The sequence below is a fragment of the Pinus tabuliformis genome, chromosome 7 (assembly GCF_031772625.1).
Source record: "Pinus tabuliformis cultivar Carrire ecotype Pingquan chromosome 7, CPIR1, whole genome shotgun sequence".
Lineage (NCBI taxonomy): Eukaryota > Viridiplantae > Streptophyta > Pinopsida > Pinales > Pinaceae > Pinus > Pinus tabuliformis.
The window spans coordinates 1,729,289,938-1,729,310,385 of record NC_142293.1 but is presented as its reverse complement, the minus strand read 5'-3'; the positions used below and the strand labels follow the sequence as shown (position 1 = coordinate 1,729,310,385).

The window sequence follows — 20,448 nt, the reverse complement described above, 5'->3', positions numbered from 1 at the left end:
TTTGAGTCAGTATGATACATCCTCAGTCATTTCTTCCTCTTCATAATTCGGACAAAGCAGATCAGAATAGGGCAGAACAGAACAAAGCAGAGCAGGAAGAATATAGAGCAGAGCAGAGCAGGGGTCAAGTTGTACAGGGCAGTGCATTTGATGGATGAATAGTAGCGACCGACAGACAAATTGCAGATGGAGTTCTCCCTAGTTGAGAGGGAGTGTTAAAATTGGTAACTAGGGACAAACTCCATGTGGGTCATCTTATTCATGGCTAATAATATTTTTATTAGATTCCTCTCGTCGAGAGGTGTAGGATTGATCTAAAGATCATCCGATTCCAATAAGCATTTATGGAGATATGAATTTATTTTGATTATGGAATAATTATCAAGCCGACCAGCAACTCATGTAGGCTCAGAAGCCAAACAGTCGCATCTATTCAATCATCAACAGTTGTGTATAAATATAGGAGGTATTTTCCTCATTTGGACTCACTCATCTAATCACATCTCTCTCTCTCCTGCGTAGAAAAGAGGCTCTTCTCCTACTGCGCAGAAAGAGACTCTTCTCTCACACATGTGGAAGGAAGGACACAAATTTAGAGCTACAACTACATAACCAAAGTTTGACCAACGTTGACCATCAGTCTCCCTCTCTGAACTGCGCTATAGGTGAATCTGGATCTCCTCTGAAGGCCGCATTTTTTGGTGAAGGAATCAAGCCGATCTAGCAGTCGGTTTGCAAGATATCTCTGCCCTAGTTTGGCACTGATCTAGGGTTTGCTGCTACTGATGTAAATCAGATTTATGTACTATTTCTCTCTGCCGAATTATTGAAGATAAAGGAAGATTTGATCAAAGGGTTTCCCCACATTGGGGTTTTTCCTTGGCTAGCCGCCACATATTGTGTCTCTTGTCTTGGCTTGTTTTCTATTGATCGTTTAATGTTCTATCTGCACTTTACTTTATGTACATGTGATTGCTAATCTATGGATAATAATAAGAAAGATAAGTAAAATTCTCTAAGCATAGAACATACCATAAATTAATGCATCTGGTAATGCTAATGACCAAAACAAATCCACCCCACCTTCCATTCTCTGCTATACAGTCCCTCAGGCAATCTGGTCACCCCGTTTCATGCAGTGACTCACCTTCTAAGTTCCCCGACATCCCCTATCTTGGGTGATCCATTTCTTGGCAAGGCTTCCTCGCATCAGAAGGTCAACAACCAAGGAATAAACCTGCATAAACCATCATACTGGTCATAGCATGCTCATGGAAATACAGACACTATTGGGTACCAGTGTCCCATAATGGCCCTACTCCTAAATGCTTTACCAACATACTGCTACCTATTCCAATTTCTTTCACTGCTGATGCTAATTCTTGCAGTTGATTTCAACCACCCAACCTGGGCATTTCCCATGCTTTCCTATACCAAGCACATAACTACCATTAGATTTAAAATAAATTGAAATAATTTCACATCATACCTCATTGGTAGCTCATCAATAAGGTACACTTGCAATCTTGTTTACTTCCCGTCACAACATGCCAAACTAGCATCTTTGATCAAATCATAATGTATAAACATATCACCTCCCGTTAGCTAAAAAAAACCATCATAGATCAAAATCATAAATCACATGTAACCATCATAAACCATGCATAATAAAACTGAAATAGAATAACGATACTTGTCCTTTAATCAATCCTTAGCTTCTACCTTTGTCCTTATTTTGTACACACTCCGGATTGGTTGCCACACTCGACAAACACCTAGTTCCTTCTCCTCAACCATGTACACATATACATAGTGTAAATCACACACCTATAACCGCACATGACATACAACACCATGCAATACATGCACCTACACCTGGCATACAACACATACACCTACACCCAGTGTACAACACAACACAATACATACTCCTACATCTGGTGTACACCAAAACACAATACATACACCTACACCCAATGTACAACACAATACATATAGATACGCATAGTACAACACAACAAAAACACATGTCATGATACTGCGACTACACAATGCACATACCACATACCCACAACGCAACATGTATGACATGAACACAATACTACATGTACACCAGTACCATATGTACAACATGTACATAGTACCACATGTACATTGCACCACTTCCACAATATGTGCACAACATCATATGTACATGACATCACCTGCACAACGTGTACACAATTCCATATGTACACCCCACCACCTATATAATGTGTACACAATACTACATGTACATAACACCATATGCACAACATGTACACGAAACCACATGTATACAACGCCACATGCACGACATGCACACAACACCACCTGCACACAAAACCACATGTACAACGTTTACACAACACCACATGTACAGATACCAGTAATGCACACAACACTCTATGTACAACATGCACACAAAACCATATGTACATAGCACTGCATATACAACATGTACATAGCAACATATGTACACAAAACTACATATCGAACATGTGCACAACACCATATGCACACAAGACCGCATATCCAACATGCGCACAATACCATATGTACATAGCATCGCATATCCAACATGTACATAGCACCGCATATCCAACATGTACATAGCACCATCTATACCCATGCATATGTAATATACACACAACACCATATATACAACATGCATACAACATCATCTGTACACAATACTACATATACAACATTACACATCACCATAGGTACAATCACTGAATATAAAATATGCATACCATATAGACAACAATAACACTGCACATCCAAAACCATACTGCCTCTATCAAGCAACCTTGCTTCCATTATCTCTCCACCATCCATGCTTATTCTAGCATGCCACAAATATTGCTGCTTTCATTTAACTGATGTATCCCTTAGAGTTACCTATCTTAACATAAACGTAGACATAATACAAGCATACAATATCATTTCATATCCACATGATACTGACCTCGTAAATTTTTCGAGGCTACTCTTCCCACTTGATTCCCTATATGACCAGGAACCTCTTTCATGCCATTCACCTGCATAAGCAATCATTCCTCCACAAGAATGATCCCGAGTGCCCCTGTTAAACAATGACATACATACATACATGTATACATATAAACATCAACATAAAACAATCATGATCCCTGATGACTCTGTTAGATAACAACATACATAAATACATATATACATATATACATATAAACATTAGCATAAAGCAATCATGATCATAACATAATCACTAGATATCATAAAACCAAGGTTAAGAGAAATTCCTTTATTCATGCACACCATGCACAATATTGAGAACAACAGTTCCTAACATAGCCAAGGCATTTGAAACCTCAAATCCATTTACTTTACCTTTTCTATTACCTTTCTCATGATTGTCATATCACCATCCATTTAACTCAATGGACCCAACCAATCCAATTAGCTGTCATATGCTTGCCTTCGACTACCCTTATACATGCACTGAGCTTCATCCCTACCTTACATCACCTATTGGGTACCACACGCTCTCCCCAAAATTCCTTAACTTTCCTCTTTCCCAAACCGATTCCCAAGACTCAAAACATAAAAGGCAAGACAAGAAACAAACAAGAAGAAAAACATGAAAATCAATAACAATACGACACTACAAACAAAGTGGCAAGGCATTGCACTAGACAAACAAAACCACAAATCAAGCTCAACAAATCACAAAAGACAAAAAAACACAAGACTGGCAACAAGAACCATGACTCCGTCCCCATGGTTCCCAGTGCCTCCAAGTGAAAGCTCAACCCCAACCTTCTTTAAGATTTCATGGCAATCTCTTTTGCCATGCAATCCCCTGCATCATACTACCACAAACACATAATTGTCAGTGCATAAGTAAACATAAAAACATACTAGTTACCGTACCTTGTTATGCCAAGCACATTACCCTACAACTGCTCACACATGTCAACCACATGTTCCAAATATGAAGACAATCATTTCTATCAATTTGAAATCAACCTTTACCAAGGCTAACAATCATGTCATAATCCATAGTCAACTCATAGTCATTAGACATAATGCTACAACTGTCACCTATTACACTCAAGTACATGTCAACTATCTTAACACGTGTGAGTAAAACCATCTTAAACAAGATCATTTCTTGATGCAATCTTATAGACACGCACTCATATCATGCGATTAATCAAACATTCAACAACATATAGACGACATAATAGACACCAACACTCAAACACCAAATAGACGACATAAGCAATCTCATACCTTAATGTATCTCAGGGGAGGCTATCTTGTATGCACAATCAATCTAGTTAGCACGATATAACTTCACAACACATCATCTCAAACACAAATAAGATCATGATATCCATAACATTAACTAACTAACATGTTCACGTCATAAGCTCATAAACATTTGTCGTTTATGCATAACAACCACACATGCATGATCAATCTAGATTATTACAATACAATGTCACAAATAAGTTGACTCATACCTGAATGTCATAACTCTAACCATCTGCGTAGGCCAATCCAATTTAGAATGATATATATAACATCAAGATATTAATGTTATAACCCTAATCATCGAGTTAAATAACATATAACAATAATAAGTTAACATATAACATGCTTATCAACAACATATAACATAATAATCAATCTAACTACAAGTTAACATATAACATATTCATCAATGAAATTTAACATAATCATCAAGTTAACTAACATAAAGCAACAATAACAATGCATACAACCACAAGATACTATCATTCATGACTATTTGACACATGTGCATATGACTACACTGATCACCTAACATTTATCATATATGTAACCATAATAATAAAATGAAAAGCATATAAGTAACCCTAATGCTTACAAAAATCACAAATCACATACCTGTATGATGATCTACTCTTACCCCAAAGTCTAGTGATGCAACCTTGCTCTAATAGTCTGCATTTTCGGCTTTACCTCATTCAACACATTACAATCATAACATACCAATAGCATCATGATGACCCTATCTGCATATAATGGACTCACAATGCATGTCTAACATACCATACATGCATAACCATAACCCTGACAATGCATGCATAACAACATATAGACACTGACATGCATAACAAATGCATATACAACTGATATGCATCCATGACAAACACATCCCAACAACAACAACATCAACTTCCACATGGAAACACAACTGTAACAATGACCATCCCCATGCATACACAACAAACACATAGACCATAAACATGAAGAACACATATGCAACCAACATGTATGCATGAAAAACTGTCATTCTACCCATCTAGTCCAAGTGTTGAACAATGGTCTGATACCACTCTGTGGTATCAGATAATACCCAAAGAAAATAGAAACCAAACATTGCCCAAAGAGAATGCAACCCTCTGTGATACCACTTTGTGGTATGAAATATGACCCAAAGAGAGCACAACCTGCTCTGATACCACTCTGTAGCACTCTCCTCCCACATCTACCCAAGTAACCGACCTACTGGGGTAAACATGTGACGAGAAGTTACTATGATATGATTTGAATCCCTATGTGTTAGTTAAGGAAGTAGAGTTGGTGGAACACATCACACATGCCTTCCACATTAGCAACAAAACTCTCGGGAGCCATCCCAACCACTAAGGTAACCAACCCTTGAGACCAATTGAATTTTTAGTACATCAAACCCCTGGACGCTCCCTCGATATGGACCAACGTGCATCCAAGAGGCTCCAAACGCTTCCACAACAAGGGCAAGCGAGCGTCTGGGGACTTTTCTCCTCAGTCATGTGCCCGCGACTCCAAGATTTGTGCCACTTTTCAATCCCAGAGCCTAGGTCACTGCCCAAAACTCAATGTCAAGTTCAAAAATGAAATTTCACAGTGAAACAAAAATACATTTGCAAAAACATCAAGAAGGACTAGATTGGACCCCTACTAGCCATGACATGGATTTTGTCAAACATGTTACAAATATGTAATCTAAAGGTTTAAACAATATATCTTAGCATAGGGGTCTCATACTTATCTAAGAATCCCTAAGAAGCATTGTTCCCTTATATCATTAGCTGCATTATCATTTATTAGGTCATAGATACAATGTTCATTCATTTACAAATAAAAACGTGAGGAGATCCATACATCATTATTGTCATAATACATGCTTATAAACAACATAATAACAACAGAAATATCAAGCACACATCATCCATACAATCCACATATAAACCAGTACATTTACACATAAGATACCAAGGAAATAACCTCTTATTAATGAATGCAAAATCCAACCCAATATGAGACTACCACGTTCCACCTGACCATAGATTGAATGAGCCAAATATCTCTTCAACCAATCACCCCCATGCCATATTCCAAGCATGAATGTGGGACTCAAACCAAAAGAACCAACTAGGGCATCCCAAGGCTAAACCACCTCACCCTCACCAATAGAAACCAGAGTTTACAGTAATCCACACCGGATAACTAGGGTAAAACAATAAACATGTAATAACATGCTTTACCATGATCTCCACCAGATCACTAGGCCAAAACAAGCATGGATGCCACCGATTTATCCACCTACACCATGAGGAATTTTCTTGTCTCCTAGTCTCTAGGATTTATCGCAATCCACACTGGATCACTTGACCATAACCGAGAGACCGGCCTTTGGGCTTTACCGCAATCCACACTATATCACTAGGCCCTAACTGAGACTCCACTCTCCAGGATTTACCATATATCCCATCCCGAGAGTACTAGGCCTGATGGAGAGTACCCACCTCTAGGCCTTATTGTATATCCAAACATTAACTAGTTGAGGATTCCTAGGCGCACAATACTTGGCTTTACTGCAACCCACAGTTCGGTTCAGGGGTCACTAGCCAAGTGGTTTTACCACAATCAACGGTTTGGTTCAGGGATCACTAGGTCATGTGTTCTTTCTTTATGAGATCCACTTCACTCAACTTCAAATCCATCCAGCAATCCAACTCAACCAAAACATGAGAACCCCATTACATTGTGGTTATCCAGAAATGGAAAGGCTGGGCTGAAAACATTGTCATACCTAGAAAAACCCATGCCATGACAACAAGGAACCACATGCAATACCATGCATGCCAAATCTAGCAAGGGATTCACACATGCAAATTGATACCTACAAAGAATCTTGTTGAAGGTGCTTAATCCTATTCTTACTTGCTTGATCTCTGCTTCCTCTTTACCTCCTTTGCCTTTCTTGATCCAATGCAGACCTGAGCAAAAAAAGCTTGCCAACTAATCCTCAGAAGCCTTTTTTTTATCAATGAGGCCTCTATTTTTTTCAATTTCAATTATTTTCCTTCATTTTCCTCCTCACATGCAACCAGTGACGTTTCATCTTCCTTTTCTCCTAATTTACATTATTTTCATAAATAAAATGCCAATTAATGCCTCTTTGCCTTTCCAAAGCCTTTTCCATTTCCTTTAGCCATAATAACCAAAATGAACACCCACTAGGATGTTTTTCCCAACATTTAGCTCAAAATACATATCCCATGACCGTGGTCTTATATATTTTTAAATGAATTTTTAACCACGATCGTTACACATTTGTCATAACATAACTCATGGTGATCAATGTATATCATAGGGTTGAAGTGTCACCATGATGGCCTTGTCCCTTGGATTTTTAGCTTTAGAACCATCATCTATCCTTCTTGATAGATCATTGTATCACCTATACCACAACCATACAATTTCTTTGAGATTAATCATAATAATTTAAATAAACTATTCTTCCTTTTTCTTTTATTTTCCAAATTTTCTTCATATAGGAATCAAATTTCATAAATATGAGATTCTTGTCATGATGTTTGGTAGTACTCAAACTTGATTATCATTACTAAGGCCAATCATTATCATTTCAACTACAATCTATACTTTCAATCAACCAAATGGTGGTAAGTGTTCATACATAAAATATTTTCATTGCAAGATTTATAGCATCTCCTGAAGTGATTTTAGAGTTATTATACACATAACAATTTTAACATTTTCAGTTGATTTTAGTTTCATGACCAAATCATGGCATAGTAACTCATGGATGCATCACAACGATTTTAACAATCTTCAAGCATTGAGGGATTCTTTCCTTTGTCATAACCCACTAGGTATTAATGACAAACTTGCTTTCATATATCAACAATTCCATACAATTTTCACATTAACTAGGAAAAACCAATCCTTCAAATACATATTCCTTACCAACAAACTCAACATTATATGATAGAATGACTTGTCTCAAGCTTAGAAACTATTGGGCCAATACGCATGGACTCGTGATGAAATGTCCTCTTTCCCACTGCCACCTCATTCTTGCCTCTCGTGAGGCCCAATCTCATGTCAGTTACTCCTGGTAACCAATGTTCTTGAAATTCTCCCTTTCGAGGAAATTCCCATATGGTGAAATGCATATTCTAAATGCATGCTAAAATGAAATACACATGCATACACAGACACTAGCATGATCCATAAATTGACAATTCATTTACATTTCATTAACATGTATAAACATTGCAGTGGAAATAAATATAGAAGAAAAATTCTTATCTTTTAATTTGTACCCAACTGGCTACAGACCTTCAACATTCCATCTAGCCATAGACCATGTTGTTCATCTTCTTCCAATTGCGGATCACCCCTAACCTGGGGCTTATACTCCATGGGCATTGCTCACTAGGCTCACATCCCCCATCAACCCCTATCTTGGCTAGCCAGGGATGTTCCAAAGTACTACAACTTCCAATAGTTATATTACTCTCATGGGTCTTCCAAGTACCCTTCTGCTCATTCATACAACCAAGGTACCAACTCTAGTGACTTCCAACCAACAAGCTCACATTCCCCATCAGATTGCACCCAAGTGGTACACACCCTTCTCTGCATCTATAGTCCCTTGGGCTATGCCACCACCTTCCAAGGTGCCTTACTTTCTAGATAGGAATGTTCCAGAGTCTCATGGCTTCTTAGAATTCCAATGCTCTCATGGGTCTTCTAGGACCCTTACAGGGTCTCATTCCATATTGTCTCCATGTTTCTCCGTGGTTGTTTTCCAGAATGGATGATTATGAATAATCCTCCCTTCATAGTGCCAACATGCCTCTTTTCGTATGCATGCCTTTCTTATGCCACTTGGCACTTCCCCAAGCCACCTAACAGACCTTGGTTATATGCATGTTCACTTTTATGATTATTAAATCATATGTTCCTCTTTTTACTCATCCATGGATTCTTGGCCCCCCATACTCTTTACGTCTTTTTGATTAGTAGCCATTATATTTTCATTAACATGTATGTGTTAACATAATTACGTTTCCAAGCCTTCTAGCCTCAAAACACATATAAATATAAAACATGTGCACATTGGCATACCAACCACAAAACACAAACAAACATGTACACAAGCACAATGGCCCCGATAACACATATGCACCCATGCACACTTGCACACCATCCCTCAAAAGATGTCCCCAACTCACCAACTTGTTTGGTATGTTTTGGCTCACTAGCCTAGTTTTGCGTATTCATGCTATTCACATCACAGAGGTTGAGCATGGGTGTTACATTCCCCTTCCCCTTATTTAGGAATTGTCCTTAATGCAATATATATACACATATATACAACCAATTTATCAAAAGAAGTAAGGTTATTCTTCCCTCATTTCATCTTCATGCTCCCATGTATCATCTTTAGGACTGAAATGGGTCCACTACACCTTTACCATGGTGACAACTCAATTTTGAAGCACCTTGAATTTCTTGTCCAAAATCCACACTAGTTGGACTTGAAAGTCTCCATTGGGTTCCACCTAAATCATGTTCCAATCAATCACATGGTTAGCATTAGGAACATACTTTTAATCAATGAATCACGAAAAACATTATGAATGTGCATGGATGCTAGCAATGTAATCCTAAATACCACCGAGCCAATCCTCTCAAGGATTTCAAATTGTTTACAATATCTAGCTGCCAACTTCTCACAACTTCTCAACCTCAAGGAAATTTTCCTTGCCTTTACTTTCAAGAAGACATGATCACCAACTTTAAATTCCTTGTTTACCCTACTCTTGCCTGCATAATTTTTTCTATCTATCCCGGGCAACTTTAAATTTTTGTTTAATTTTTGTTACTTACTCTTCCATTTCCCTGAGCAAATATAGACCAACAATGACTCTATCAATTGGGTTGTCCCAACTCGTTGGCGTTTTGCATTTCCTACCATATAATGCTTCAAATGAGCTCATTCTTAAAGATACTTGGTACCCATTATTATAAGCAAACTCCACTAGGTGCAAATATTCTTCCCATTTCAATGGTTTTTCCGTCCTACACATTCTCATAATGTCTTTAATAACCTAATTGATTCTTTCTATTTGACCATTTGACTTTGGATGGTGTGTTGTGCTAAAATTTAAATAATTTCCAAATCCCTTAAATAAGCCTATCTAAAATCTGGACGTAAACTTGGGATCTTTGTCTAAAATGATTGCCTTGGGTACACCATGGAACCTAACAATTTCCCTCATATGAATCTCACAATTATTGATTGTTTTCTGTGTTGAATTCATTGGGATAAAGTGGGAAGCCTTGGTGAGTTTATCCACCATAACCATGATGGAATCATGTTGCCTTATTATTCTAGGAAAATTTGTAAAGAAATCAGTGGAAATTTTTCCTATTTCCACTCAAGAATGGGTATTGGTTGTAGAAACCCTGTTGGATGCCTATGCTTGGTTTTAACCTACTGGAATTCCAAGCACCTGGCTATATAATGAGTTTCTTCTTTCTTCATACTTGGCCAAAAATATTGTTTTTCATTGTCGAGATTGTCTTTTGGCACCCTGGGTTCCCAACATAAGGTACCCTATGCATCTCACTTAGCACTAATTTTTTCAGCCCCTAAGAGTTTGGAACATAAATACTACCTTTATGAAATAAAAATCCATCTTCTTCTATTTAATAATTCTTGTACTTTGGCTTCACTTTACTTAGCTATAGGCTACATTTTATTTCCATGTATTTCTGATATGGATTTCTAGCCTCTAAAATTCTGATTTTTAAATCATATTTACATTTGCTTATGGCTGTAGCATGTGTTTTTTGCTAGAGACAATTCCTGGCTGTGAGGGACGCAGTGCCCGAGACATCTCAAGATTTATAAAAACAGTTAAAATCAGTGGTTGAAGGGACATGCCATGATTATTTGCAATGAATTATCTAATTCAAAAACCCATCCTTCAAAACCAGAATGTCCAGAAATAATGAGGGTTGCAGAGGTCTTAAATTAATGATGTTGTGTAGAAGAAAACAAAGGAGACAAGGTTTACGCTTAGAACCTGGGCCTCAACCCCGTAGAAAGAATTGCGAATAAAAGGAAACAGTAAATGGGTTTTTGGAATGTAGAGAGCTCATTAAGGGTTTCCAATTCAAAGCACATGAGTACAAGAAAGTAAGTTCATGAGTCTAAATTGAAACAACCTACTGCATTATACACCATTCCAAAGAGGCAAAAACAAAAATGAAATAACACACATAGAAGGGAAAACAATGTTTGTAACTATACCTACACACATAAAAGGGAAAACAATGTTTGCAACTATACCCACTACTGGAATCAAACTGATTTCTATTACAAAGTTCATGAGAGATTTCTTCATTACATTATCTTCATGACTTCAAAACTCTAAAACTCTAAACCCTTTCAAAATGTCATTTTCATACTTTTATTCCCCTCTTAGACTACCTAGCTAACTGTCTAATTAGTTGTAAACACTGATTTTTCAAACAGCGACAATTGATTTTTCAAATGGTTATAAAACTATTTCTCCTTTTTCTGTTGTTTTTTATAAAATTACAATAATAATTATTTAATATTATATACATTATAAAAATACTGTCATCAAGGAAGAATACTTCCCAAGAAATCAGGCAAGAAAGAAACAACTCTCAAGACAAGTAGGGGGAAAGCCCTGCCCAACAGCAAAAAAGTGAACTCGAAAACCACTCAAGCATCAACAGTTATGAGGATTAGAATATCGCACAAAATAAATATTCATTTAACAACAAAGCAAATCTCCCAGACCAAACTTCTTCTCCGACTATCTTCAAAAGGACGAACACAACAGATCGTGAAGTTAAGTCACCAATGTCCCAAGAACTAGAAGAGATGAAGGAGATGCAAGATAAAGGAAGTTGGAAGACCGTAGAGAAAAAAAGGAAAGCTACAACACCAATCTCGCCAAAAAAGACAAGAAGTTACCCGGATGCGGGTGTTACTGCTGTGCATTTATGAGGATTTATTCCTCGCAGGCAGTTGTCCCTGCACCTGGCTCGCAGACGAGGATCGCACATTTCCATGGCATGCGATATCAATTGGACAGTACAGAATTATGGTCGCACAGTTCGTCTTCAATGCGCGCTTGGTTCGAGAGACTATGCTCGATGTTTTATCCATGGCCTGGTGTCTGGTTTATGCCATTGCCCTCGGCTCTTTCCACCTCCGCCTGATTTTCTTCCCGCACCCCTGTTTCGTTCAGGCAGTTTGGAAGCTCGCTTGGATTCTAAGTCTTGCCTGGTTTGTCTGCGCTCAGTCCTTCCCCCTTCGGCTCTGCCATTTTCCCTTACCTGGTTTCTCTGATAATTCGAAGATGCCTCGCCGTCGTGGAGTCTCTCGCCGTGGAGGCAATACTGGTAATCGAGGCAGGGCCTCCCATTCTGCTCCTCATAACATTGTCCCTATTGCTTCTGCCTCCCCATCCTCTCCACCCTCTGGCCATGCTAGACCTCTCTCGCACAACTCCTTTCAAACAACTCGCTTCACCTTCCATAGCAGGCTCAATAGGCCAGTGTTGACAGTCAGCATCACTGTAATTCTTGCTGAGGAGGAGGATAAGCCCAACAGCTCGGCCCACACCACCACCTCTCAGTCTCAAGATGACAGTGTCCTTCAGGGGGAGATGGCTGGGGTCGTGTTCAATGAAGACACCATGCAGGAAGACGACATTGTTCCTGAGGCTCCTCAGCCTCCGGCAGAATCCAGTCAGCGCGAGGTGCTTGCTTGTGAGTCGGTTCATCATCCAGGTAGCATCTTGAATCTGGTAATTCCTCTAGATGGCGGTATAGAGGGGAATGCAGATAATGAATTCGTCACTTGGATTGCCTCTTCCAGCCAGGTGGACAAGGATGCGCCTGACTCTCCGCAACATGTCTAATGATTCTGGTTCAATGCCTACGGGTGGCACTCTTGCCTCTACTCTGTTTTATTTTATGTTATGCGTCTATGTTTTGGGTCTCTGGTTACTGTTCTTGTCTCATTTCTTGTTTTGTATCGGTGCGAGCCAATGTAATTTGATGGGCAACAACAAATCATGGCTGAACAAGCCTTGTTTTTGCTTTAATTTTGTTTATGGTGGGTATGACAGAATGATTATCAGCAAAGCCATAGTAGGCGATAGTACTGTTGTGCTAGACACAGAACTGGATTATTTTCTTGTATGTCAGGGTCTTACAAATCATGTTTCAAAGTCTCTCAATCTTGAAAGGGCGGATAGAAGGATCTGTATGTCTCAGAATCTCTGGTTGAGGGCTGGCTTCTGCCCCCTCTGAGGTCTCAACCTCCTTGTACAAATTTTTTCTCTTTTTTTTAATAGAAATAGTCTTTACGCAAAAAAAAAAAAAAAGTCAGACAATTAAGAACTAAGAAAATTATAGGTTCGATAGACCAATTTGGTCTCAGTGGATGTTAACGAAGATCCGGGTAAAAAATTTCAAAAAATCTTGTAGAGGTAGTGTTTGAATCATGTTTTTAATGGAAATTTTGAAGTTTAACAACTATAACTTAGATTTACAAAAATCTTTGCCAGATTTTCTCTAAATATGACCGGAATTTCCATAACTTTCCGGACAACCTCTTGGTTAAACTAAGGGGATGTTAACCACCACGATTATCATCAAAAATAACATATATAATATTTTAAAATCCCACTTATTTTTCAATGTTTGTACAATATGTGGCTACGGTCCTCTAATTACGCCGAAGGCGTTTTTGAAGGGAGTAGTTCACTGTAATGCTTCGCCGTCTGTCCATAGCCACTTACAGGCTGCCAAGTGTCCTCTGTCTAAAACCACTTACTGCCGCTGGTTGATGAAGCGACATCATAAAACCACAAAAAATTAAGCCGTTTCAATCTGACCTGTCTGTCCATCTGCGTGCATAAGGCGGTGCATTGAAGGAGGTACTTTATTAGGATTGCCACCTATCCATGCCACAAGTGACGAATCTCTGAGCAAGCTCGTTGGATAATGATTCGACGCTATAATGGAAATCTCCTTCCTCGGCACACTCATTTTACTCCAACGCAGACATGATTGTTTGTCCTCGTTTCCAAGACCCGACCCCTCTTATCAGATGGCTATCTCATCCCCTGGTTGAAAAATCTTCGTGGCGGTGGCGGCGTTGGAACTGGGGGTTCTGGTCGTGGGCTTCTGCCTATTGGAACCTTCAATGGTGCACCAATTGCGCCTCCACTCAGCTCCCCCGCTGCAAGGGGACCTCACGCCATGCTTGACTGGGATGCTCTCGTCAAAATCCCCGCTGCTGCCACAAATGAGAACAGTAATCACTGCAATGGAACGGGTGGAGCTCCAGCGATGGCAGATGACCCGGCGGCGGCGTTTTGCGATGCCGTGAGTGGTTGGTCATCTTGGCACTACCACCACCCTGTCCATGTGCTTTTGCCTATCTGTCCTTGCATAGCGAGTGGTTGGTCATCTTGGCACCACCAACACTCTGTCCATGTGCTTTTGCCTATCTGTCCTTGCTATCTAGGTTTTAAACGTCTCAAACCAAGAACCTGTTTTATCTCCTACCCACCTATGGCCTCCATGTTGAGAGCTATATTGTTTATGCTAGGAATCGAACTCCTTATTTCCTTTTCGCAACTTCTGCCTACTAAATGTTATGACGCTTAAGATACTAGGTACAGGGATGGGTTCAACCCACTAACCCTAGGTCAAACCCAAATTCTTCTCGAATCACTTGTATCACAAAAAAAACACCCACGTTATGGTCGAGTGCAACGTGTTATACATCCTGAATGAGTTAATCTGAGAAATGTCGTGGCTGTATGGAACACGGCTTACTTGCAATGCCATTTCTTTTTCTTTCTAGCTAATCGATTCTGACCTGGTGAATTTCAGTGCTCAAATTGAACTCCATGTTTATTAGGCACCCACATTGAGATCATGGTTTTCCCTTCTATGAAAGGATCTGACAAAGCCACTCAAAGGGGCTAAGAGGTAATATTCTATTAGTCTGACTTGTGTGTTGGAAGGTAAATCCACTATGGAAGTACACTGATTCCTTTCTGTTTGTGACTGGAAAATAATGGGTTCCATCTTTTTAAGTGAAATAAAAAGGGCATTTTTGTCATCAACTTCATCCATGGGATTGACTTACATCAACACTCTTATAGGTAACCATTTTCACCAATAAGCATGGAGTTGATAGAGGAGAAGAAGAGGCAAGTGATATGTATCCAAGCATAGACAACATGTCTAACATAATTCGACGAAAATTGCAGAAAATCAAGGAGAAGGATGGAGGACGAGGCTGTCCAGCCAAAGATCGGCATATTTCTTGACCTGGGTAGGTGTTGACCACTGAGATAGTAGGCTTGGATCTTATTCTACAAAAATAACAGGATGATTTGCCCGAGGTAAGGTAGATTTTACATTTCTATTCCCACTGTAAGCCCTTGTAGTGAAAGCATCTATGGTGACAACGGAGTGCATCTCACAATTCTCAACTTTTTTTCAGTCTTTCTCATTTTCATATTTCTTCCTTAGTGGTAACTAAAAGTTTGGGATGCATTGGGTTAACCTCTTGTATCTCGATTCTTAACTCTCTTGGTTTTGTAAGGGCTCTGAATTGAAATAGTTAATCATCACAAAGTGGAAAACAAGACAAGGCAGTGCTTATTTGACCTTGGTTTCAAGCTTTACAACCCCGGAAGATTTGTCCAAATGAATATTATAAAAGTCAAGTACTTTGAGATGCCTACTCTGACACTTGATCAAGCATTGAAAATGTTAAGCAATGTGGGTCATGACTTCTATGTTTTCCGTGACATCAAGAGTGGTATGCTGAATTGAAACTCCAAGCTTCCTTGTTTGGCTTACGTAAGCTTATATGTTGGTACCTTCTCAGAGATCTATAGACTGCTGCTTCTTTCTAATAGTTAAGAAAAGCTTGTAGGTTAAATCAACCTAGTGTACAAAAGGCGGAGTGATGGCTATGGGTTGTTAGTTCTCCACAATTCTTCCACTGGGGATAATGAAGGAATTGGACTAACTAAGCGAAACCCCATTGTGTTATCTCTGAAGTACAAAGAGCTGTGGGATTTGAACTACTTTTCAAATGTGTATATTTGGAGGAGCTTTTAGGATAGGGAAATTGTTGTATTTACGTTGATTCTTGTGAATCGTCTAGTTCACTGGTCGATGCCTTTTTTCTCAAAATAGTCGAAAACACCAGACAAAGGCCCAGATCGTCCTCTAATTCCGACAACTTCCCTTTCAACAGATGCCCAGTGGAAGATTTTAGTATCTCAATCAAATTTGGAAGGCACCTGTCGCATCATTTTTCTTTGAAATTCTACTGTTTAATTGCAATTGAAGGAAGCAAAACCTGATTAAATTAGCGGAAAGCATCTATTGTTCATGGCAGATCAGATGCACATTGCAAATGCATTAAAAAAATCATTTATTTTCTAAATTTGATGTTGGAAAACTTCACATTCAGTACCTAAACGTCTGTTTTACATGCCAAAAATCTGATATTTGAGGGACCTTGTTCCATTTTGCTGTCGTTCATACATAGGTCGAAATGTTTTCATTGCCATGGGATTGAGTGATCAAATTGTCCATCTCACATTATAAAGGAAAAATCCGAACATGTTTGGGCCAAGAGGCTCTCGTTGTGTATGATATCAGGGATTCCTTCTCTGATTGTCCTTGAATGTGTTTAGACTTATTAGCAATTTAATAAGAGCTCCTGTCAGATTTTGTTTGAGGCCAATACATTACCAAATAGCACATGCAAAAGCCTCACAATTTCATATAAATTGACCCTTGCAATTTGTAACATGAACATGACTTCCCGAACCATGCAAGGTAAGTAGGTAAGAGATCTCATCTTCTAATGTAATAGAACAGTATTGTTGATAGGTAAGTAGGTAAGAGATCTCATCTCCTAATGTAATAGAACAGTATAGTTGATGATTGTACATGTTGCATAATGTTGAATTGTAAGTAGTACAGGTGACAACACGAAGGAACTGTGTTCAGCGATTGTCTAGAAGAAAATTGCTTGAACTTCAGTAATTCTGACATATACAATGATCTTCATGTTTTTTATAAACATTTGTCACCACCATAGATCTGTTTGAGCCTTGTATCTATTTAAGTACCTGGGAATTAGAATTTGTTGCGTTATGAAATCCCCATTTGTAAAATCTAATTAAAAATAGATTTCTACCTACAGAATTTGTACATTCTTCTCAACTCACCGTGTCATGAAATTCCCCATTTGTAAATTCCAAGTAAAAATACATTTCTACCTGCAAATTTTGTACATTCATCTCTTCCAACATGTTGTTTCCATTATCTCATACGATGGAGAGCTTAATTTCCATTCAACTGATTGAATTTTCTTATAGTCTTGCCACCATGTTATGAAATTGCTCCCTTCTCACAAAACACCTGAAGAAATGGTGCACTCATTAATCATCTTTGTCACATATTTTTCAAACTTTTCCAGACTTTCTTTCTTTTGGTGTAGGCCTTGCTTGATATCTTTCAAAGCCTCTTATCTACACATAGACTGCTCTCTTGAAAAATCTGTATCCAGTAAAGTAGTGGACTGATTGCAGAGATTTGCAATGTCAATACTGGCAAGGGAAACGCCCAAAAGCCCCAGCGTTTTATCCCACACTTGGAGAGCAACGGGTCCAGTCGTTTGCTTGCCTGCAAACTTTTGTTGATTTGTAATCATATCTGTAATATGCAGAGTTAGTACGGGTATCCTGATTGTCCTCTCCACCAATTCTATGAATCTGATTAGTATCATTTTTGGGAACATTTGCAGTTGTTGCACAGAACAAAACACTTCGTACTCCTGTTAAATGGAAAACAATCCCATGAGATCACAAATTCTCAGGCTGGTGAAACTTGGGAATTATTAGACTATATATATATGGGAGAAGCACCTTCTGCAGCATCAAATCTCCAGAAGGATTTGTTGCTGTAATGACTTGCTTTAACTCCGAGCTGTGAGATTCACAAAACAATCATTCAATATCTGAAACAAGACTTGACATAGAAAGAAAACATAGAAATAAGTTTCATATTGTAGTGTTGTGGAACAAACCAGATTTGTACTCAACTCCTGGATGAACAAATATCACATCGATTTCAGCATTGGGTGGAAGCTTGTTGAATAGTACTGAAAGGAACATGAACTGGTACATGAACATGCAAATAAATAAGTAAACATTACAGTTAAGAAAGCGTATGTTTATGACCAAGGGTTATAACCAACTCATAGCAGGTCATCAACTGGTACATGAACAGGCAAATTACTAAGTAAACATTACATTCAAGAAAGCGTATGTTTATTACCAAGGGTTATAACCAACTCATAGCAGGTTAAGTCTATCAGTACTTTAAACCTTCAAAGAACCCAAAACTTTTACCCTGAGATTTGCATTAGTAACATACCTACATTGGAATGTAAAAACTAGTATAACACAAGTGGTGCAGTACAAAGTCGTAGTTTTACATACGTGAGCAAGTTTGCTTGCACCGTAAGCAGCAGTGCAGTTGAAACTGTTTTTCTTCAACTTGAGATTGAGATCCTGAGGGTCTACTACTCCGCAATGGTGGGTCTGGACAGATTAATAATGAAGACACGATGGGCATTAAACCTTAGGAAGCATCAAAATTTCATGAAAATTACAGAGCAGGGCACCAAGGTTGATTAATATCATACCACAGAATTTACATTAACAATTCTTGAAGCACCTCCAGCTTTGAGAAGTAAAGATAGGAGGAGGATTGTTAGGAATGTAGGTCCCAGATGATTTACTTGCATGTACTGCTCGTTGCCATCCTTAGAGAACTGTGTGGCTCTGCAAGCATGTCGTTTTAAAATATCAAAACACTCTGTTGTATTGAAAATTTTAGAGGTTATGTGAAATCATTTGGTTAATTTTTTGGGAAGTTAGAATCAGAAACAGAAAAGTGTTTTATTTACAGTATTAAGAATTTTATGAATCCTTGTAAATTATTCAGACTGTTATTCTTCAATCTCATGAATGCTCAAGAATGTTAGGGTGGTCTGTAAATTATTCGGACTGTTATTCTTCAATCTCATGAATGCTCAAGAATGTTAGGGTGGTTTGCTTAAACTTGACTCGGTCAAGTGGAGCTTGAATGATGAATCCATGTTTTGCCTATGGTATTTTATGTGTAATATAGCATATTTAAAAATAGAAAAATTCTAGGTTTATTGGTCCCATGACAAATGGAATCCAAATAATGGAGTCTTTTAAAACAACCCCTTCTCTCCGTGTTTAGTGATCAACCACTTTTCTCCGTGTTTAGTGATCCTAACAAAAAAAAGCTATGTCATCAACTAATGATTCACATATACATACCTCCCATTCTGTACAGTTCGGCATTGTTCATTCTGTAAAGTTTGGCATTGTTCATGAAAATGTGAGGGGGGTGCTTGACAGGACACCAGATTGGCAGCAAAGGATCTTACTGATGGCAATGACATGAGCTCCAGTGCCGTGATCTGCTGAGCATGGACTTATAATAGACGAAGACAAGTGATATACTGGAGCAAATCAAGATTATAATTATAGTGAGCCCATACTTCTATTGCGAGGGGATCTCTATTGGCTTGCTTTTGTGGTCGCTGCCATTCCTGTACAAGCTCTGAAGCAATTTTTGTGTTGCGACAAGCCATTATAACATGGGCACCAACCATTGCAAGCCCTCTGAACTTTAAAAAAATTAATGGAACTATTTGGCGTTCCTTATCCCCCTTTCGGGATATGCTACTTAAAATCATAATACATTGAACAAATTAATAAAGGTGGGATTAAATCTTCAACACACGACTATTGAGAATGATGATGGACGTGGATGGTGCGTGGGTCCCGCTGTCATATTCATTCATATGTCAGCAGTTTGCAAGTAGTTAAACCCTTTCCTGCCTTCGGGGGCATGTTTGGTGGTTTTAGAAAATTGGGGAGGGTGCCCCCAGACCAATCTTGA

General features: G+C 38.6%; 1 protein-coding gene and 1 long non-coding RNA gene across 2 annotated transcripts; one reads left to right on the top strand and one right to left on the bottom strand.

Annotated features, from left to right (window-relative positions):
* Window positions 1–14,389: 14,389 nt before the first annotated feature.
* LOC149255242 (uncharacterized) lies at window positions 14,390–16,214 on the top strand. Its single transcript, XR_016266345.1, has 2 exons — window positions 14,390–15,402; window positions 15,579–16,214. It is a non-coding gene; the product is annotated as an uncharacterized LOC149255242 (long non-coding RNA).
* Window positions 16,215–17,971: 1,757 nt separating this feature from the next.
* LOC149255241 (dehydrogenase/reductase SDR family member FEY-like) lies at window positions 17,972–20,137 on the bottom strand. Its single transcript, XM_089454991.1, has 7 exons — window positions 20,045–20,137; window positions 19,821–19,963; window positions 19,154–19,292; window positions 18,948–19,049; window positions 18,544–18,623; window positions 18,372–18,432; window positions 17,972–18,280 (listed from the first exon to the last, which is right to left on the bottom strand). Exons 1-7 carry the CDS (start codon window positions 20,135–20,137, stop codon window positions 17,972–17,974), a joined length of 927 nt encoding a protein of 308 aa, XP_089311117.1.
* Between the last annotated feature and the right edge of the window lie 311 nt (window positions 20,138–20,448).

Bases quoted from the DNA above. Each gene is read 5' to 3' on its own strand.
- LOC149255241 (XM_089454991.1), bottom strand. From the start codon at position 20,137: ATGGCTTGTCGCAACACAAAAATTGCTTCAGAGCTTGTACAGGAATGG. The intron at 19,050-19,153 runs GTATGATATTAA...TAATCTGTCCAG, and splicing joins TTGTTAATGTAAATTCTGTG to ACCCACCATTGCGGAGTAGT. The intron at 18,433-18,543 runs GTACAAATCTGG...TGAATCTCACAG, and splicing joins TTTGTTCATCCAGGAGTTGA to CTCGGAGTTAAAGCAAGTCA.